The sequence below is a fragment of the Neofelis nebulosa genome, chromosome 7 (genome assembly GCF_028018385.1).
Source record: "Neofelis nebulosa isolate mNeoNeb1 chromosome 7, mNeoNeb1.pri, whole genome shotgun sequence".
In the NCBI taxonomy this organism is placed as follows: Eukaryota; Metazoa; Chordata; class Mammalia; order Carnivora; family Felidae; genus Neofelis; species Neofelis nebulosa.
In genome coordinates, this window is record NC_080788.1 from 31602709 (window position 1) to 31623538 (window position 20830).

Genomic DNA, 20830 nt, shown 5'->3' on the forward strand with positions numbered 1-20830 from the left:
ATCTAGAGTTTAGTATTTGTTTATAGCTTTTTCCTTCTGATGCGAAATTTGCAATAAAATGCACAAATCTTCAGAGTACATAGTGTGTGGGTGTTGAGATCACACTGTATATATTCTGTAGCTTGTTCTTTTCACTTAATAGTATGTTTTGGAGGGCTTTCTTTATAGAGGAACCCCAGTCTTTCTAATTGCTACATAGTTTTCCTAATATCAATGTATCAAGTTTATTCAGTTATTGATAGATATTTAGATTTTTCTTACTTTGCTCTAGTAGATATACTTGGCAGATGTATAAGATACTTAGAAGTAGAATTGCTGGGTGAGAGGGTATGCCCATTTTAAATTTAATGGTTTTTTTTAATGTTTATTTTTGAGAGAGAGAGAGAGAGAGAAACAGAGTGTGAGCTGGGGAGGGGCAGAGAGAGAGGGAGACACAGAATCCGAAGCAGCTCCAGGCTCTGAGCTGTCAACACAGAGCCTGACACAGGCAGAGAGAGAGGGAGACACAGAATCCGAAGCAGGCGCCAGGCTCTGATCTGTCAGCACAGAGCCCAATGTGGGGCTTGAACTCACACCGTTAGAGCATGACCTGGGCCAAAGTTGGACACTTAACCGACTGAGCCACCCATGTGCCCCTGCCCATTTTAAATTTAATTTAAAAATTTAGTGAATGCCGCAAGTTGCCAACCAAACAGTCCAATTTTAAAACTTCTACCAGTAGTATTTCCCTATACCCTTACCCACACTCAGTATCATCATTTTCTTTTAATTTTTGCCTGTTGCTTTGGGGTAAGTTATCATTTTACTTTATATTTCTTTGATTACTAGTGAGGCTGTATGTGGTCTTCCCAACTAGTTTCTAAGCTTTTGTAGGGCACCTAACACCTTCATATATGCTCCCTGAATTTGCTAATTGAATAAATGAATGCCGCAAAAGCTTTCTTACTCTATTGGGTTGAGGCTGAAAAAAAGGATGAATGAGCCTAGTGTGGGAGAGGTTAAAGAAAGCTGAAGTTGCTCAGTGCATGTGTGTCTTAAATAAGTAAAGGGACTCTTCCTCCTTTATTTCTTCTTCTGTGAGAGATAGGAGATAGTGAAGTGGGTAAGAATTCAGGCTCTGGAGGCAGATTTGGCGAATTGCTACTCCAGCTTTGCCTGTTAGCTGTGCAGCCTTGAGCAGTTTACTTAATCTTTGTATTTCAGTTTCTTCATTCATAAAATAGAGAATAATAGCACCTTGCTTATAGGGTTGTTGTGGGGATTATGATAATATTTGTAAACTGTGTAGAATGGTCCTTGGGTTTCATTATATGCTATTTTTTTAAGTTTATTTACTTTAGGAGAGAGAGAACATGAGCAGGGCAGGGGCAGAGAGAGGGGGAGAGAGAATCTCAAGCAGGCTCTGTGCTGTTGGTGCAGAGCCTGATGAGGAGCTTAGTCCTATGGCTGTGAGATCATGACCCAAACTGAAGCCAAGAGTTGGACTCTTAACCGACTGAGCCACCCAGGCACTCCAGATATGCTATTATTATGTTAACTATTATTGTTATTCTTTCCCTCTGCATAGTCAGTATTTGAGTGTCTGTGAGAGGACTGTGGGCAATGCAGACAAAGTTGAAAGGACCCTACCTAGAAGAAGCTTACAGATGTTGGGAAAGCCCTGAGAAGAACAGACTGGATTCCCAGCCAGAATATTATTAGACTGTTTGTATCCTGTAGGAAAGAAAGGGTCCTTCCACAGAGGAATATTAACTAGGGACTCTGGAATCTCAGTGTTAAGGATTGTTAGAGTCAGAAGAAATCTTAGAAATGATCTTTTCCAACCTTCTCATTTTGTAGTTGGAGAAACAAACTCACATGGAATGAGGAAGTTGTTGAAATGTACATAGCCCCTTAAATTAGCAAGTCTAGCACCATTGTCTTCTTACTCCTGGCCTGGTGCTCTCTCATGATACCATTTAATTGTTAAACAATTGATATTTTAAAAATTAGACCACAGTTATAGTACTAGGTTTTGAGTGGAGTTACGAAGAAGTACTTGAATGTTTTTGTAGCATGTAAACATGTAATTAATATTAGGAATGATGGCATTTGAGGAGAAAACTAGAGAATAAAGAAAAGAAAGGTATACTTTTGTCTTTTTAAATTGGAGGTTATTTTTCAACTGTGTAGTCCCAAATTCAGACTATGTGATTATTTACATTTCTGTCTTTTGGTTATGGAACACTATCTACTGTGGGGGCTGTGTGTGCAGTCGTGCACTTAAACTAGCCAGTGATCACATCTCCAGCATGGAATAGACAGTTGGTTCTGGGAGTTGAGCTTATAATAAATTTGGGCGACTTGTCCTAAGTTGTACACGTCAGGGGCACCTGGGTGGCTCAGCCGAAAGAGCATCTGACTCTCCATCTAAGTTGTATACATCACATTGGAGTGTGAATTTGGTTTGCATGTCAATGTTTTTGGTTTCTGCAGGTTTTGTAGTGCATCACTGAGCATGAGCACAGAATGAAGCGACGTTTGGATGACCAGGAGTCACCGGTGTATGCGGCCCAGCAGCGTCGGATCCCTGGTAGCACAGAGGCTTTTCCTCACCAGCACCGGGTACTTGCCCCTGCCCCTCCTGTATATGAAGCAGTGTCTGAGACCATGCAGTCAGCCACGGGAATTCAGTACTCTGTGACACCCAGCTATCAGGTAAACTGGAGCCTACCAAGGGACTAGGTGTAAGGGAGGAGCATTGGTGATTTCATCCAGTTAAAAAAATTGTTTACCAAGCATTCAGTTACATGTAAAATTATATTTATGGTATATGTGTAAGTAAGATGTAACAAATAACAAAAATAATGTATACTTGTGTACCTACCTCACAGACTTTTTAAAATTATTTTTATTTTTTAAGTGTTTTTAAGTAATCTCTGTACCCTACCTGGGGCTTAAACTCACAACCCCAAGATCAAGAGTTGCATGCACCACTGACTAAGCCAGCCAAGTGCCCCTAAATCATTTTGTTTATACTGCTAGACAATAAAATTGTTTAGTTTGGTATTTTTGAATGTTATATAAATGAAAACATATATAATCTTCTTCTTTTTTTTTTAAGGTTTTATTTTTAAGTAATCTCCACACCCAACTTGGGATTCGAACTCACAACCCTGAGATCAAGAGTCACATACCCTTTCCACTGAGCCAGACAGGCGCCCCTATATTAACTCACTTTTTTTCTCTCAGTGTGGTTCCCAAGACTTACCTGTATTTCTGTGTGTAAATAATTGAGTCATTTTTACTGTTATTAATTACATGAATATATTCCATTTATCCATTTTTCTGTTGCTGCACAATCAGGCTGTTCCAGATTTTTATTGTTTTAAAGGTGCTGTGTGGCTGATTTTAGGTATTTCTCCTAGTGCAGTGGTGCTCATGGTGGCAATCCATGACAAGATAAGCTTGCATCAGAATTTAAATCAATGTGCTACTTTTTTTTAATTAAAAAAAACCCTTGCCATGGGGGAAAAAAAGACAGCTGAATTAAACAGTGTACTTATTAGTGAAATAGTTGGTTTACATTCTGGTGCAAACTCCTTCTTATCTTGCAGACCGCTCAGTAGGTTTGAGGGCACATGAAGAAGACTTTCTTGGGTATCTAGGAGAGAGAGGGATTGCTGGGTCATAGAGTGTGAGCGACTTCACCTTTAGCAGGTAACGTCAAATTGTTTTTCAGAGTTGTACCAATTTATATTTCCACCAGCATTGTATATTCCTTTTGTCCATGTCCTGGCCGATGATGATCTTTCATCTCTTCTGTGTTTACTCTGTTTTGTGGAAATGGAAGGAATTTGGGTTTTGCCCTTTTTAATTATGAAAGTAAATATCACCATGGTTATTTATTTTTTTTAAAGATATAAGATGACTTCTTCCTCTGACTTTTCAGGCTTTAACCGATTTGTGCATTTCTTGGGTGTCCAAAACTGTATGCATATACAAGCGTATCTGTATTTACCTGCCTACCTATCTGGATACACTTCTTTTTACATAATTTGTATGATACAGTATACATTGTTCTGCTATTTGCTCTTTTCACTTAATATATAGCGGACAACTTTCCACTTGAATACATTTGTATAGACTTAAGTAATTTTTTAAAAAATCACTGCATTTATATTCCTCCATTCTAGGTCAGTCTGAACCATAATTTATTTAACTGGTCTGGAGAGAGAGGCGTTATTCAGCCTAACTCGTTAGTGATTTTTAGAACAGTATGGCTGGTACGGGGGACATAAATTGGTGTAATCTTTCTTGAGAGCAATTTGACAGTTTGTGTCAGAATCTTTAATTCCATTTTGACCTAACAATTCATAATTCCATAAATTTCTCAGAATTTCGTATAAGAAAACAAAGAAGATGGAAATCCAGGTGAAGTAGGTGATGGTGAGTCCTTAGGTGTCATTCTTTATCAGGAGTCCCCCTTGAAGCAGTATCGTGCCCTCATAAGGGGCTGAGGACTGCAGTCAGAGGACTGCTACAAATCGAATCTTTAGGTTTGGTCTTATAAGAAAGAAAGGCTGCTTGTTTTCCTTGGGACTATTTCCTACACTTGGGATGATCACATATATTCACAGGCTAGAAACTATAATGTGCTCACATAAAGCCTGTCATCTCAAGTGTTTATAAGCTCCAATTAATAGTCTTTTAAAAAACTGTTCAAAACATGCATGTTGGAATATAGAAGCTCAGAATAATAACCTTTCTTGCAAGAGACATATTAGAGCATTTAGAATTGTCTAAATAGTGTCTTTTTACTCCTAATGTGTATTGTATTGTTTGTGTGGATTTGTAAGTAGTCGTCTGTCTCCCACCCTCCCCTCTGTCTAGGGGAATCCTTATAAATTTATGGGGTCTGGGTGAGGGGGGAAACATCCTCTCTTAAGTTGTGGTATACAACTTCCATTGTTTAGACGAAGTCTCAGGTTGTTTAGACTCCTTATTGTGGAGACATGGCAAATCAGGTATCTTGTCCTTAGTTGTCTTCTGTGGTGATTAACAGTTCTGAAATAGGAAAATGAAAAAAGCTTTGGAAATTTTATGTAGCATTTTCTGCAATAGAAATGGAAGGAAAGGGGCTTGGGCTTTATTTCACTCTGATCTCACAAGAGGATGAGAGAAAGAATAGAAAATAATTATGTTTGAGGCCAAACCACTAACAGTTTGGAAGAAAGTTTTATTTAGCAAATGAGGATAAACAAACAAATAAGGATTAAAAGTAGCAAATAAGGATAAGCAAAATAAAACAAAGTAAAAATCTTCTCTAATCCCGCCACAAGATAAAATGCTAACGTTTTGCTGTATGTTCATCATCTAAGGTTTAAAATCTTTTTATTGATTTTTAGATACTGCTTTTTAATGTGCTTTCTAAGAAATATTTAAGTTTAAGACTGTGTACAACACGAATACATTCAACTTATGGATTGTGAACATTTTATAATGTTAAAATCTATGCATCTGTATCAGTGCTGTTCCAAGTGTGGTCCACAGATGGTTGATGTGTATACTTTCTTACTAGTCTATAATGACATAAGTATAGAAATTGAGAATGTTTAGAAACTTAGCGATTTGGACACAGTAATTTTGTAATATATCTGTAAAATGTAATGACAATTTTGAGCTTATGTATTTTTTTATTTTACTTCTCTAGTAATTCATTTTTATAGTATTTTATTAAAAGTAGTGCCCCATGATGGATTGGAATTTAAGAAAAAACTGGTCCTTTACCATAGTTTGAGAAGTATTGAGCCATACAATTTTTGGCAGAGAATTCTGTTATAATATGGGTGGGCTATAATTTATTTCACCAGTTCCCGTTTGTGGGAATTTTGGGTTTCTAATTACAGATAGTTCACTATTTAGGATAGCGTGACTTCCAGTTTTTTGACTTTACGGTAGTGCAAAAGTGATGTGCAGTAGAAACCATACTTGGAATTTTAAATCTGGATTTTTAAAAAAAAGTTTGTTTATTTTGAGAGTGAGAGCACATGCACACACACAGGCAGGGGAAGGGCAGAGAGAGAGAGAGGGAGACAGAGAATCCCAAGCAGCTTCCGTGCTGTCAGCCCAAGAGTCCCATGTGGGGCTCAAACTCACGAACCTGTGAGATCATGACCTGAGCTGAAATCAAGAGTCAGATGCTTATACCCTTATGACCATTGCATTCTTCTTTTCACTTTTAGTATAGTATTCAACATATCACATGAGATACTCAACACTTTCCTATAAAATAAGCTTTGTGTGAGATGATTTTGCCCGACTGTGGCTACCGTCAGTGTTCTGAGCACATTTAAGGTAGTAGGCTACGCTGTGACGTTCAATAGGGTAGGTGTATTAAATGCATTTTCAACTTAGGATATTTTCAACTTAAAATGGATTTAGTCAAGGAAGATCTGTAATTATCTTTTGTGTGCAAAGATATGCATGCATGACTTTTAGATGCATCTGGGGAAGAATGCAGAAGACTTGAAGTTTCTTGTCTGCATTTTGTCCACCCCAGGTTTCAGCAGTGCCACAGAGCTCTGGCAGTCACGGGCCCGCCATCGCAGCGGTTCACAGCAGCCATCATCACCCAACAGCTGTGCAGCCCCACGGAGGCCAGGTGGTCCAGAGTCATGCTCATCCAGCCCCACCAGTTGCACCAGTGCAGGGACAGCAGCAGTTTCAGAGGCTTAAGGTGATATTCAGCTCCTCTTCTTCCATTAAAAAGTTTTCTCTGTCAGCAGGAAGCACTGGCTTCAGCCTATTAGTAGTGACATTATAACTTTTAACATGCTAGATGAGGGATTGAATTACAAGAAGTTTTACTTTGTTTCTGTTTTGAGACCTACTTAGATTTCCCATCTTAGGATCAGTGCCTGATCCAGAGAATATTTTCAAGAAATGTTTTTGGAATGTATGAATGCGTAGTACTCAGATGTGTCCAGGATTGAAGGACTGTTTTCATATGAAATAAACAAAGTCCATTTTTTAGATACCTCCTTTTGAACTCTTAGTTCTTAGCATGGCATAAGGTTTTATTGAGCATACACATGGTTGGCTGCCGTACTGTACGGTAACTGGGTCCAGTATTATCTTAGGATTTAATCTTTTTATCCCTGTTTATAAATAGCTGAATGGGCTGTCATCTTCAAGTCCATCGTTAGTAAAACACATGCTCCTTTTTTGGGAACCTTTATAAAGATTGGGGAAGACTAGAATTGTGAATGAAGTGTCAGTGTTTTCATCTGTTCTGCTGAGTATGTGCTGTAGGTTTTCAGTGCTTTTGAAATTCATGAGGCATCTGTGGAGAAGTGAAGCTTGTGTTCCCAGCTAACCCTCTCTCTGTGCTTCCTTGAGTGTTACTTTTCAAAGTATGTGATTGTTGCAGCAAATGTTCCAGATTTCAATTTTTCTAATTTTACATTTACATAAAATTTAAAATCAAGTGCAGGAAATACAGAATTGAAGAACTATAAAGAGATAAGATGTTGGGTCTTTATGTGGTCATATCAGCATAATTAAATAGCTTCCAGGTAGGAATGAACACTATACCCTTGAAGAACACATCCATGTGTAGCAAACATTTCAGCCTTCTGTTTTCCTTGCTACTTTATCTAGTTCTCCCTGATTCCTGCCCTCATTTGTTTGGGTCCTCAGGAACTTGTTTAATATTGGCCTAAGGAAATTAAATGCTACATAAATATAAAGCATACCAAAGTTAAGCTATATAGAGGGATTTTGTAAAATTTACTTTGTCTGTATTAGCTTAAGTAATGAAGAGTTGACCATACTTAAGCATAGTCTTTAAAGAGAGTAGAAATTATTTGGGCCTGAAACTTCACTCTCGGCTCTGTCTTTGGGAAAATTTGTGTAATATATTGATGGTTGACTGCTTGTAGAGTGATGGCTGTGTACCAAACTGTATTATTGCTGTGAATTTCACACTTCACAAAGTCCTGAAAATATTTTTTAAAGTTGTATTGGTATGATTTAATTCCATATTAATACTGTGTTCAGCAGTTAATATCCTAATGTTGCAAAAGAGCTTCCAAACGTGCTATTAAACTAACAAAAATATATATTTGTATATCCTTTTTAAGCCAATCTTGTCAAAGCACAACACTGATTTTACTCACCTCCCTCACTTGGGTATAAGTATATAGATTGTGCTTTGTCTGTTTTACAGAAACTGTCAAGAAAGCAAGAAAGGGCTTTGGAGTTGGGGTTATAGATAGAGTGAGTCATGGGCAGACAAGAAGCAGGACTTTGTGCTCTTTCTCTTCTTGCTCTTGGGTATAATTCCTGTGCGCAATAACTTGTTGAATTTCCCTTCTGACGAGGAGAGGTAAAATGCCTTCTGTGCCTCCATGTAGCTTCATTCAGTATTTCCACATTGCCTGCCATTTTTGGATAAGTCTTAAAATGCTTTACAAGCATTCGAATCAACTTCAATAAACCGTTTATATTCTATAATAAGGAAGTGTTCAGTGAAAATACTTAGGTTATTTCAAGCATCAGCATTGTCTATACTTTCTTGTCTGTCTTTGGCAGGTTGATGACAAGGAGGATTTGAATAATTTGAGGCATATTTGGTGTGATTTAGCTACTTGTTGAATGTTAGCAGCATAGATATTTGGCACATCTCTAGCAAGTTCTCTTTACAATTGTTTGTGTTTGTCTTCCCCAAGATTGTGAACTTCCAGAGGGTAGGGACCTCAATGATAAATGCCTGTGGAAGTGAGCCAAGAAAATGCATCCACAGCCTGGAAGCCTCCCTAAGTGCTTTCCTAAATCTGTAGCTTCTGAAGGGCTACCTCCAGGTTGTTTTCTTCTAAGTTGTGGTTCCCAGAGCCGCATATTATAAAGAGTTGATCTATACTTCTAGGCAATGAGACAATTTCCTCACTATTCTTACATGCAAATAGTTCGTTTATAATGTGATTGTCATGCTGGATGTTTTTTTGTTTGTTTGTTTGTTTTTTTAACGTTTATTTATTTTTGAGACAGAGACAGAGCATGAATGGGGGAGGGTCAGAGAGAGGGAGACACAGAGTCTGAAACAGGCTCCAGGCTCTGAGCTGTCAGCACAGAGCCCGACGCGGGGCTTGAACTCACGGACCGCGAGATCACGACCTGAGCCGAAGTTGGCCGCTCAACCGACTGAGCCACCCAGGCGCCCCAGTTTTTTAATGTTCATTTATTTATTTTGAGAGAGCACATGCGAGCCAGGGAAGGGGAAGAGAGAGGGAGAGAGAGAGTCTCAAGCAGGCTCTGCACTGTCAGCAAAGAGCTCAGCGTGCAGGATTCGATCTCACAAACCGTGAGATCGTGACCTGAGCCGAAATCAAGAGTTGGACGTTTAACCGACTGAGCCACCCAGGTGCCCCATCCTGCTGGATGTTTTTAAGCATAGAATTATAACTAATTTAAACAGTAAATTAGTTCACACCGGTTCACTGTGACCAGACATACACACAACACATATAATTTCTTTCATTCAGGCTTTTGCAGTTTTTCTCTCTCTATAGTAATTATTATTATGCCATAGCGTGCTTGTTTATTTTTTTATTCAAAATTTTGTATTTTTATTTTTTGAGAGAGAGTGTGAGCAGGAGAGGGGCAGAGGGAGAGAGAGTATCTTTTTTTTTTTTTTTTTTTTAAACATTTATTTATTGGGGTGCCTGGGTGGCTCAGTCGGTTAGGCAGCCGACTTCGGCTCAGGTCATGATCTCGTGGTCCGTGAGTCAAGCCCCGCGTCGGTCTCTGTGCTGACAGCTCAGAGCCTGGAGCCTGTTTCAGATTCTGTGTCTCCCTCTCTCTGACCCTCCCCCATTCATGCTCTGTCTCTCTCTGTCTCAAAAATAAGTAAACGTTAAAAAAAAAAAAACAAAACACATTTATTTATTATTGAGAGACAGAGAGAGACAGAGCATGAGCATGGGAGAGGCAGAGAGAGGAGGAGACACAGAATCCGAAGCAGGCTCCAGTCTCTGACCTGTCAGCACAGACCCCGACGTGGGGCTCAAACTCACAAACCGTGAGATCATGACCTGAGCCGAAGTCGGATGCTTGACCAACCGAGCCACTGAGGTGCCCCGGGAGAGAGAGAATCTTAAGCAGGCTCCACGCTGTCAGTGCAGAGCCCAACGCAGGGCTCAAACTCACTACCATGAGATCATGACCTGAGTCTAAATCAAGATTGGGACGTTTGATGGACTGAGACACCCAGGTGCCCCGTCATGCTATTTTTGATAATTTCTCCTTTGTCATGTCGTTGTGAATGCTATTTGTACATATCTTCCAAAGTCTTTGTTTCTTTTCTTTTTTTAAATGTTTTTATTCATTTTTAGAGGAGAGAGAGACAGAGACAGAGCATGAGCCGGGGAGGAGCAGAGAGGGAGACACAGAATCAAAAGCAGGCTCCAGGCTCTAAGCTGTCAGCACAGAGCCTGACATGGTGCTCGAACCCACAAACTGTGAGATCGTGACCTGAGCTGAAGCTGGGCGCTCAGTTTACTGAGCCACCCACAGTCTTTGTTTCTTTTGCAAACTTAATGAGTTTTATGTTGATCAGTTTGGTCCTTAAGGTAACATTTCAATATGGAACGTTCTGAATATGAATTAAATAGTGCATTGAATTTCAACAAAAATTGTTGTGTTATTTCTAAGGTACAGAAAAACCAACCATAAAATGAGTGGGCATTGACAAAGTATACAAATTGTGCTCTAGCAACACTGAAATACTCTGATTAACCATGGCATAAGGGTACCCATAATGGAGCTTCCCATAATGGAAGTTTGGGCAACTCTTGAAATACCATTTAGTGGCTTATTTGAACATAAATGTTCTATTTTACAATATATCACAAGAGTAGGACTTATCAAATCATGTTTATTTCTGAAACTTCCCCAAACTCGATATTTTGTACAATTTAAATAATCCACAGAGTATATAGGAAACACCTAGTAAGTAGTTTCCTTGGATGTCTCCTGAGTAACTAAAAATTAAGTTGTCCTCAATCAGACTCCTAACTAGAAAGACCTTCGGTCTTTTTTCCTCTTTGTGAATGGCCAAATAATTTATAATTTAGTGAATATTCCCTCTCCCTTATCTCCCATATCCAGTCAGTCCCCAAACCCTGTCACTTCTACCTTCTAAAAAGCTTTTGAGTTTGTCCTGTTCTCTCTATTCCTTTGGTTGGTACTATAATTCAAGCCACTGTCGTTCACACAATTGGTTGTCCTGTCTCCTTTCAATATATCCTCCCTTTACACCAATTCACTGTCAACTCTGTAGCCAAATTGAGTACACTAACATGCAGATGTTAAAATCTAAACTGCTTTTCAATAAGATTTACAAGGCCTTTTGGGATCTAGGTCCTGCTTCCTCTCTTGTCTCCTCTTTTGTCACCTCTTGCTGCCACCATTGCTCCTCTTCAGCACAGATCCTTCAGCCAAACTAAAGTGTTTTCAGTTTTCCCAGTGTACCAGATGATGTCCTGTCTGGGATATTGCTCATGCTGCTTCCTCTGACTCTCTTTGTAGATCTTCACTGTCTTCACTTTTGCTGGCTTGTACTCATTCTTAGGACTCAGTTTAGGCATCACTTCTTGGGGCTGCCTTCCCTTCCGTCCCCGTGGGTTTTTCTTAGTGCAGAGGTGCCCTCCCCATGTGCTTTCTGGGCATTCGGTGACCACCTACCTACCCCAGTGTATTAGGATTCCCAACTAGATGAGAATGAACTTCTATAGAGCAGAGACTTGTGGCCTGTTTGTCATTGACTCATTAGTATCTCATGTTGGGCCTGGCGTATGTTTTTAGCTTAGTAGATATTTGTGAAATGAATAAACGAATGAATAAGTGAATAATATTAACGTGATGATTTTTCACTAATCACCCTCCCCAGAATTATTTAACACAAGGCTATAGACTTTATGAGTTGATTTTTATTTTAGGCTCAGGTTTTATTATTGGCGTCCATGCTAACTTTTAATATTTTCATGTACATTTACTAGATATTTTTCTTTCATTTACTGCGCTAATTTTATTTAGGCACAAATCATTTGTTTTTTTAAAAATTCTTGGCTTATTTTCTTTTCATAACCTTGAGATTTATCCCTGCCTCAGGTGGAGGATGCGCTGTCCTATCTTGACCAGGTGAAGCTGCAGTTTGGTAGTCAGCCTCAGGTCTACAATGATTTCCTTGACATCATGAAGGAATTTAAATCTCAGAGGTAAAAGATATATGTGGTTGTATTCAAGCTTTGCACTTGAAATGTTAATTTTGGAGGGAGGATATGGCTTATTCTCATATGCTGAAAGATAAAGGATGCCTCCTTTCGGGGGGTTAATTTTCAGAGTCATGCTTTTATTTATGGATTGCTTTATTGATGAAAACGATGGGCTCCAGACCTTTGTAGCCTCCATATTGGTAAATTTTTCATAACTAAAATTTTTCTCAGTCTAGGGAAGTAGACTGGTAATGATTAGGCTACCAGCTCTTTGAGTCATTTTAGGATGCACTAATATTCTGGCATGGTTCACTGTTAGAGTAACCCATGAAAAATGTAGACACATAATGATTGATACTGGTGTGTCAGAGGGTGGATCTTGTATGGGAATAGCAGCTTTAGATAGGACCATTATCATGAATGTATATTCTGTTCAAAATTGTGACCAAGTCTCACTGAATATGAGGCTAAAATGGCTTTGGACTTTGAGAGTTCTTTGTGTTTTGTTGATTTTGTAATACACAGGTTGATTTTTACCTGTCTTACTGTTCAGAGAACCTAGTGGAATGTGAATTTTTTTCTTACTATGGTGTTGGTCAAGCTTGCCACTTTAATTTTTGTGGGTTTTTTTTTCCATGTGTGTATATGTGTTTTGTTGTTGTTGTTTTGTTTTGCTTTGTTTTGTTTTGTTTTGTTTTTAATCAGCATTGACACTCCAGGAGTGATTAGTCGTGTGTCCCAGCTGTTCAAAGGCCACCCCGACCTGATTATGGGCTTCAATACCTTCTTGCCCCCTGGCTACAAGATTGAGGTGCAAACCAATGACATGGTGAACGTGACAACTCCTGGCCAGGTTCATCAGATCCCTACCCATGGCATCCAGCCCCAGCCTCAGCCACCACCCCAACATCCTTCCCAGCCTTCAGCCCAGTCAGCCCCAGCTCCTGCCCAGCCAGCTCCTCAGCCCCCACCTGCCAAAGTCAGCAAGGTGAGCACTTGGGAACTTTACCTCATGTAAAATATATCCCTAGAAAGCACCCTCCTTGGACATTTCCCCTTTATTTAAGTCTCAGAGACGTCAGTTGCAGTGATTTTATTAGAGAAGATGCTATAGTCACACCCCTAGAAGATGGTTCACATTTACCTTCCACATATTTCGATATCTGTTTAAATCAACACATTAGCAACCTACAAGGATTCTTTTTGTCCCCACCTCCTGCATAGTGAACCCATGAGCATCCCAACAGATAGCAACTTGATTTGTACGGTAGTACTTTGACAGCACAAGCAGAAATGGTCATCCTGTGATCAGATTATGCTACTGCCCTTATGGTCCTCATTTTTATAAAAGTCACTCCATTTATCAAATTAGGTCATATCAGGCTAAGCAGAAGATTCTATTGATGGAAGTGATGATGGCGGGGGTATGTTCTTGGTCTGGATCTGTATTGTCTGATATAGTAGCCACTAGCCACATATGACTGTTTAAATTTAAACTAATTAAAATATAAAATAAATTCAGTTTCTCAGTTGTACCAGCTACATTTTAAGTGCTCAGTAGTCTCATACGGCTTGGTGGCTATTGTACAGGACAGTGCAAATAAAGAACGCTTCCATCATCTCAGTTCTACTGGACAGAGGTGGTTTAGAAGGTTTTTATGTGGAGCTTCTGCAACAATTGTCTTTTGACATTAAAGATTTATGGAGAGTGAGGTTGTTTTTTTTTTTTTTCTATTCTGTTTGCACCTGTTGAGTGAGCTTAAACACTGCGTTAGAAAATATTCTCCCCTGTAATTGGAGATGTCGCCATTTTTAAGGTTGCATTTAGAAAATTTGAGACTGAAATATCTGTATTAAAATGTGTGAACTCTCTACTCTCCCCACCCCTGCCCAGTGTGATTTCAGTTGGGCTAAATGGCCTGGCCAGAGTAAATAAAGGACATATGTTGATTAGACACTTTGTTTCTCTTTAGTTTGACCTTTTCTTTCCTATGTCAGACCATCTGTGTTCCTGAGGAGAATAATGACTTTCTTCTTTTTAGCCTTCCCAACTACAAGCACATACTCCAGCCAGTCAGCAGACTCCCCCTCTCCCACCATATGCATCCCCGCGTTCTCCACCTGTCCAGCCTCATACACCAGTGACAATCTCGTTGGGAACGGCCCCATCCTTGCAGAACAATCAGCCTGTGGAGTTTAATCACGCCATCAACTATGTTAATAAAATCAAGAACAGGTTCCAGGGCCAACCAGACATCTACAAAGCGTTCCTGGAGATTTTGCACACATATCAGGTATGAGTGTTGCCCTTTCAGCCTGTCTTAACCAGGTCACGTGCCGAGGGCATCTGGGCTGAGAAGAACTTGAATACCCATTCTTATGTCCCCTAATTACTACTGGAAGTCAACAGGTTAGAAACTGATGTGTGGGGGCGCCTGGGTGGCGCAGTCGGTTAAGCGTCCGACTTCAGCCAGGTCATGATCTCGCGGTCCGTGAGTTCGAGCCCCGCGTCAGGCTCTGGGCTGATGGCTCGGAGCCTGGAGCCTGTTTCCGATTCTGTGTCTCCCTCTCTCTCTGCCCCTCCCCCGTTCATGCTCTGTCTCTCTCTGTCCCAAAAATAAATTAAAAATATTGAAAAAAAAAAAAAAAAAGAAACTGATGTGTGTTTATAAAGCCAATTTGATGTGCCTGACTTTAATTGCCTTGTAACAGCAAGACAGGATTTTTAAGTTACTGCACTATGAAAGGGATGCTTATTATCTGGGCAGTAAGGGGGTGGTTTACGTAGTGTAGTTCATCTGCAGTAGGAGACATTTCTCTAAGGTTTTGTGTTTTATTGGTTGGTAGTGGTCCCCTGAGCATTCACATATACTGTCCTAGTTTTTTTGTTTTTTTAAGTTTATTTATGTATTTAAGTAATCTCTACACTCAGCATGGGGATCAAACTCATGACCCTGAGATCAAGAGTTGCATGCTCTTCTGATCTAGCCAGCCAGGTGCCCTGTCCTAGATTTTGTTTTTGTTTTTTTTTTAAGTTTATTTTTTTATTTGTTTTGAGATAGATGGAGGGGAAAGCGGCAGAGAGGGGGGGAGAGAGAGAGAATCCCAAGCAGCCTCCCCACTGTCAGCACAGAGCTCCATGCAGGGCTCAAACCCATGAACCATGAGATCATGACCTGAGCTGAAATCAAGAGTCACACACTTAACTGACTGAGCTACCCAGGTGCCCTGCCCCCTGGTGTAGTTTTAAAAAATTGTCAGTCACCACCTTCTACTCATTTCTCAACTTAAAAGCCTGCAGTTAAAACAGTGCTAAGAACATAGACTTTTTTCTTAACTACAGCCCAAGTAGATAACATACAGAGCTCCTCTCAGACATCCCAGGAAGTGTGCAAAGGGGAGTCATTCGAAACAGTGGCCCTCTAATATGGTATCTTCCTATTTGCAATTTCCTGTCAGAAAGAGCAGCGAAATGCCAAGGAAGCTGGAGGAAACTACACTCCAGCATTGACCGAGCAGGAGGTGTATGCCCAGGTGGCTCGTCTTTTTAAAAATCAGGAAGATCTGTTGTCAGAGTTTGGACAGTTCCTACCAGATGCCAACAGCTCTGTGGTAAGTTTTATTTAGAAAGAACTGTACTATTTAGAATTATCATCTTAAATAAGTTAGGAAGCTGGAAATAGGAGGGGACTTCCTCTAAATGATATACTTGCTTTGGTAAGAGAATTAATCTCTCTCATCTGTCTTAATTAGCTTTTAAGCAAAACCACAGCTGAGAAGGTTGATTCTGTGAGAAATGACCATGGAGGCACTGTGAAGAAGCCCCAGCTGAACAACAAGCCACAGAGGCCCAACCAGAATGGCTGCCAGATCCGAAGGCACTCTGGAACGGGAGCCACCCCTCCGGTGAAGGTGAGAAAGGGTGGCACCTGTGCATTTTCACTTCTGGGAGAAGTTTTCATGGACAACTATTCGAGGGTTGATCTTATCCTAAGCGTGTTGAAAGTTGGATCCTGGAAACTCAGTGAGTTGGTATATGTCACAGAAACTTGATGCAAAGCTTCTTATCTGGCTTTGCAAAAGAATGTTAGAGTATCACTAATTGCACAGATTACTTTTTGGGTTTTTAGTATTTTCTCTTTTCTTTGCTATTCGCTGTCATGTCTCTTTTTGTTTGCTGCCAGAAGTTTGAGACTTACACTGATTTTTCCCTTCTTCTGATTTGATCTTCAGCCTGCCTTGTGCTGAGAAGGATGGTTATTAAGCTTGATAATTGTTTCACAACTAAGTCAGTGATCTCTAAGTCCTCCTGTGAGTAAAGTGTCTATACATTGTGAGATCTCTTTGGTTGAGACACCCAGCCTGCCCAGGATTCTTTGTTGGGTTGCCAGATCTTATCTGTATCATCCTAATCTCTAAGGCAGGACCTTTGGGCTATAGCAGAGGGAGATCTTAAACTTCTGTTGGTGACCTGTCATACAGTGCTTCTTGTTACAGTAAATGCTGATGGTCTGCCTGCAGAGAGCTAAGCCTGCTCCCTTCCTCTCGGATGTAGTGCAGCTGTGCTGGGGAGAGAGTTAGGTGTATGTACTGGATGTTGCTTCAGTGATTTCTAAAGCAGTATGTAATGTGGAAGAGATGGCCGTGTCTGCAGGATCTAAAGAATAAAAAGCTAGTGTAATTTTTTTTCTTTTTTTTTCTTTTTTTCAACGTTTTTCTAGTGTAATTTTTAACAGTAGAAAGTGACTGGTGAACAAGCAGATGACTACAAGGACTAGCAACATTAGGTGTTGCTCACACTTTAGAAGGACTGTTTTTTAGTGCTTGTAATGGCTTTTCCTTTTGAAGGCAAGTTGAATGTAGTAATAGTTTATATTCACTTGAGGAAAGAGTGTTGGTTATATGGGTAACCAGAATCAGGTTGGCAGTTAAGCCCCACTCTTGCGTTGGTCTCCTCCCACACTTGATTACCCTCAGGTGGAAACACTAGAAAGAGGGATTAGAATTCCCTACCTGTTTTCTCCTTAGGCATTGTAAGCAGCTTTGGCTCTTGAGAGGGTATACTCTGAGGTGATCAGGGTAAGTGTGCATACTTTCTCCCAAAGTTTGTACATTTCTTCACAGGTAGTTGAGAGATGGCTTTTGAAAAGTGAATTCTTGCTGACAGTTATGTCATGGCTTGTTCATTCCCTTTGAAGAAGCAATGTTAAATTGGTCTGAGTGGATATTGCTGACAAGATAGTCATTCCTTCTCTTAGGGAAATAAACTGTGCTTTTTTTCAGGGATCTTTAAATTGAACTATAATTAAAGGTTAAAGATTGATTTCTATCTAGGTCTGGCATTGTGCTCTAACTCTTTGCCTCCACAGCTAGGGAGATGAGGTAGTGGCACTGGATTCCAAATAAAGTTACTTTTGGCTAATGGAAAAAGTAAGGATATTCTGTTATCACAGTAATGCTGAGACCATTTGTAGAGAGAATACCTGTGAATCTCTGGGGGGAAAAAAAAACCTGACAGGCAAACCGAGATAGAGAAGATGGGTGGAAATCTTTTGGGGGTATAAAGCGAGTGAGTGATTTGAATTCTCTCATTTGTTGCAAATTATTCATCAGCAGTGGTCAGTGATGGACCCATTGAACACAGATGAAAATCAGACTCTGAGAACTCTGAATCTTACGTGTTTGTATTTTTTCTTTTTTGCAGAAGAAACCTAAACTGCTCAGCCTAAAGGATTCTTCTATGGCAGATGCCAGTAAACATGGTGTAGGAACCGAGTCGTTATTTTTTGATAAGGTAATTGTTGAATTAGATTTAATATTGGTTATTAATGCCACAAGCAAATTACCCTGTCCTCAAGAGGATTTTGTTTTGAGTTGCATCAAGCTGATGAAGACTTTCTGCTTATTAACATAGTTTCTAAGTTGTAGGTCCTTTCAGACTACTGGAACCATTAGCACAGCTGAGAAATAGTAGCATTGTCTGTGTTACTTTTGTAAAGTAGTTTACAGCACTTTCCATGGTGGAAGATGCTTTTGAAAAATACATGAGGTTACTCATGGGACGCCTGTGTGGCTGAGTTGGTTAAGTGTCCAACTTCAGCTCAGGTCATGGTCTCGCAGTTCCTGAGTTCGAGCCTCACATCAGGCTGTCTTCTGTCAGCACAGAGCCCGCTTCAGATTTTCTGCTCCTCCCCTGCTAGTGCGCGCGCTCGCTCTCTCTCAAAAATAAATAAGCATTAAAAAAAAGAGAGAAAGAAAGAAAGAAAAGAAAGAAAGAAAAATGCATGATGTTACTCTTGGAAGATGTTTGGAGCTCCCTGTTGTAGACTTCCAGGTCTGTACCAGTTGTCGAGGACTTAAGAAGACTTACAATCTTCTCATTGCTTGTGGTACTTATTTGCAGTATCGAATATAGGGTTTGTGGGAATTCTGATTTGTTGTCAAAGTTCCCCAGGTGATCCTGATAAGCTGCCAGGCTTGAGCTTACTGGTGTCAACCGTGTTGTGTGGTGTATTAGTTTGACTTCCTCCTGTGTCTGACTTCCTCCTTGGAGTCAACTTGATGATTAGCGGGCTGTTTTTATCAAGGTAATTGGCAACTGTCAGACTTCTCACTGGCAGGAGCCAGCCTGGATTGGTCTGGTACAGATTTACCCTGTCTTGCACCTTTGGGTTTTTGCAAAAGGGCAGGTGTTTTAGCATCCCCATGATTGGTGCCTCCTGATCTCTCTAGCCTGCTGTGCCTGTGTGAGCTGTCCTGTCTGACAGCCAAGTCCCTGGCTCTGACTTGAGCAATTTCTGAGGGCTGCCTGGGCACTTGGTACTTCTAAGGGAAATTTGGAAGTCCAGGTCACAACCATTACATGACAATGAAAGAGTGGAGGGTAGGGTGTGAATAAGTTAATTTTTTAATGAGTGATGTCAGTTTTTGTTTTTTGTATTTTTAAAAAAAAATTTTGGAGCACTTATTTCTTAGAGATATATACTGATATACAGTTGACCCTTAAACACTGTGGATTGAAAATCTGAGTATAACTTGTGACTCCCCCAAAATTTCCTTTTGACCAGAAAAGCCTTACCAATAATGTAAACCATGGGTTAATACATATTTTTTATGCTGTATGTATGATATGCTAATAATAAGGTGGAGAAATTACTATTAAAATCATAAGAAAGGGAACATATATTTACAGTACTGTATTATCAAAATCTGCATATAAATGGACCGGTGCAGCTCAAACCCATGTTGTTCAAGGGACAGCTGTACAGATGAAGTGTCTGAAATTTGCTTTAATTTTTTTTTTTTTTTTTTATGTTTGTTCATTTTTGAGAGAGAAAGTGTGCACGCAAGCTGGGAAGGGGCAGAGAGAGAGAGAGAGAGAGGGAGACACAGAATCCGAATCAGGCTTCAGGCTCTGAGCTTTCAGCATAGAGCCTGATGGGGCTCGAACTCATGAACTGTGAGATCATGACCTGAGCCGAAGTTGGATGCTTAAGCGACTCAGCCACCCAGGCACCCCTAAAATTTGCTTTAAAATTCATTGGTGGGGGAAATGGTTATTGATGAAATAGAATTTACTTTATATTGATCATTGAGGCTAGGTAAGTACAGGGGGTTCATTAGACATTCTGTCTACTTTTGTGCATGTTTAAAGGCTAATAAAAAGTTAAAAGTAAGTGAATCTGGTGTATAGTACAAGAAATACGGTTCTCTTTCATCTTTGGCTTTGAAAATGCATATGCCATATAATGTCTACTGACAAATCGTTATAAAAATATACAGGAGCCTGAAGAAGAGGTTGTTGCTAAACTACTTGGTTTGGTGAGGATCTGTTTGCAGTCCTCACTAAAGTACCACAGTGCTAAATATTCACTTTTGGAATTGAAACTCCAAATTGCTCATCTAGTCAGGCTGGTTTTACTGTGTGTATACCATTGAATGTTTTTAGGTTTTCGGTTGTTGAAGTGTTCAGCATAGTAGGTGGAGGAAGGGAAAGGATCAGCTCAGAGGACAGACGTGTCTTATTTAGAAAATCATTATTCGAGATTACCAGAGTTTAAAAACAGTACTGACAAAGATTCTTGCCATAAACATCTGTTAGGAGCAGCGGCAAAAACTTGGGTAACTCTGATATGGTTGGAGAATCAAGCATATAAGTAGATAAATGTACTATATACTCTAGGATCTTGATTAAAAAGTTTTTATTATAGAAAATTTTAAACGTGTGAAATTAAGGAGAGGAGTAAGATGTACCCATTATCCAGCTTCAGCAGTTTCCACCTCCTAGCCAGTGTACTTGTTTCATATGTACTCTAACCTACCCTGGGTTATTTTGAGACGAATCCCAGATATTATATTATTTCATACATAAATATTTTACCAAGTTTCCTTTTTTAAATTTTTTTTTTTTTTTTTTTTTTTTTGAGAGAGAAAGAGTGTGTGAACAGGGGAAGGGAACAGAGAGAGGGAGAGAGAGAATCTCAAGCTGGCTCTGAGCTGTCACCACAGAGCCTGACTCAGGGCTCGATCCCATGACCCTGGTATCATGACCTGAATCAAGATCAAGTGTCAGATGC

The 20830-nt window shown here is 39.9% G+C and overlaps 1 protein-coding gene across 2 annotated transcripts in view; it reads left to right on the top strand.

Moving 5' to 3' along the window:
* The window catches only part of SIN3A (SIN3 transcription regulator family member A), a 75356-nt gene that overhangs the window by 18301 nt on the left and 36225 nt on the right, over positions 1-20830 (top strand). For both annotated transcript variants that reach the window (XM_058736998.1, XM_058736997.1), the window contains exons 2-9: positions 2476-2697; positions 6542-6718; positions 12151-12257; positions 12960-13242; positions 14297-14548; positions 15714-15866; positions 16008-16166; positions 17959-18048. In XM_058736998.1, the coding sequence (XP_058592981.1) occupies positions 2509-2697; positions 6542-6718; positions 12151-12257; positions 12960-13242; positions 14297-14548; positions 15714-15866; positions 16008-16166; positions 17959-18048 (1410 nt within the window). In that variant the 5' untranslated portion in view covers positions 2476-2508. The remainder of the gene's footprint in view (positions 1-2475; positions 2698-6541; positions 6719-12150; positions 12258-12959; positions 13243-14296; positions 14549-15713; positions 15867-16007; positions 16167-17958; positions 18049-20830) is intronic.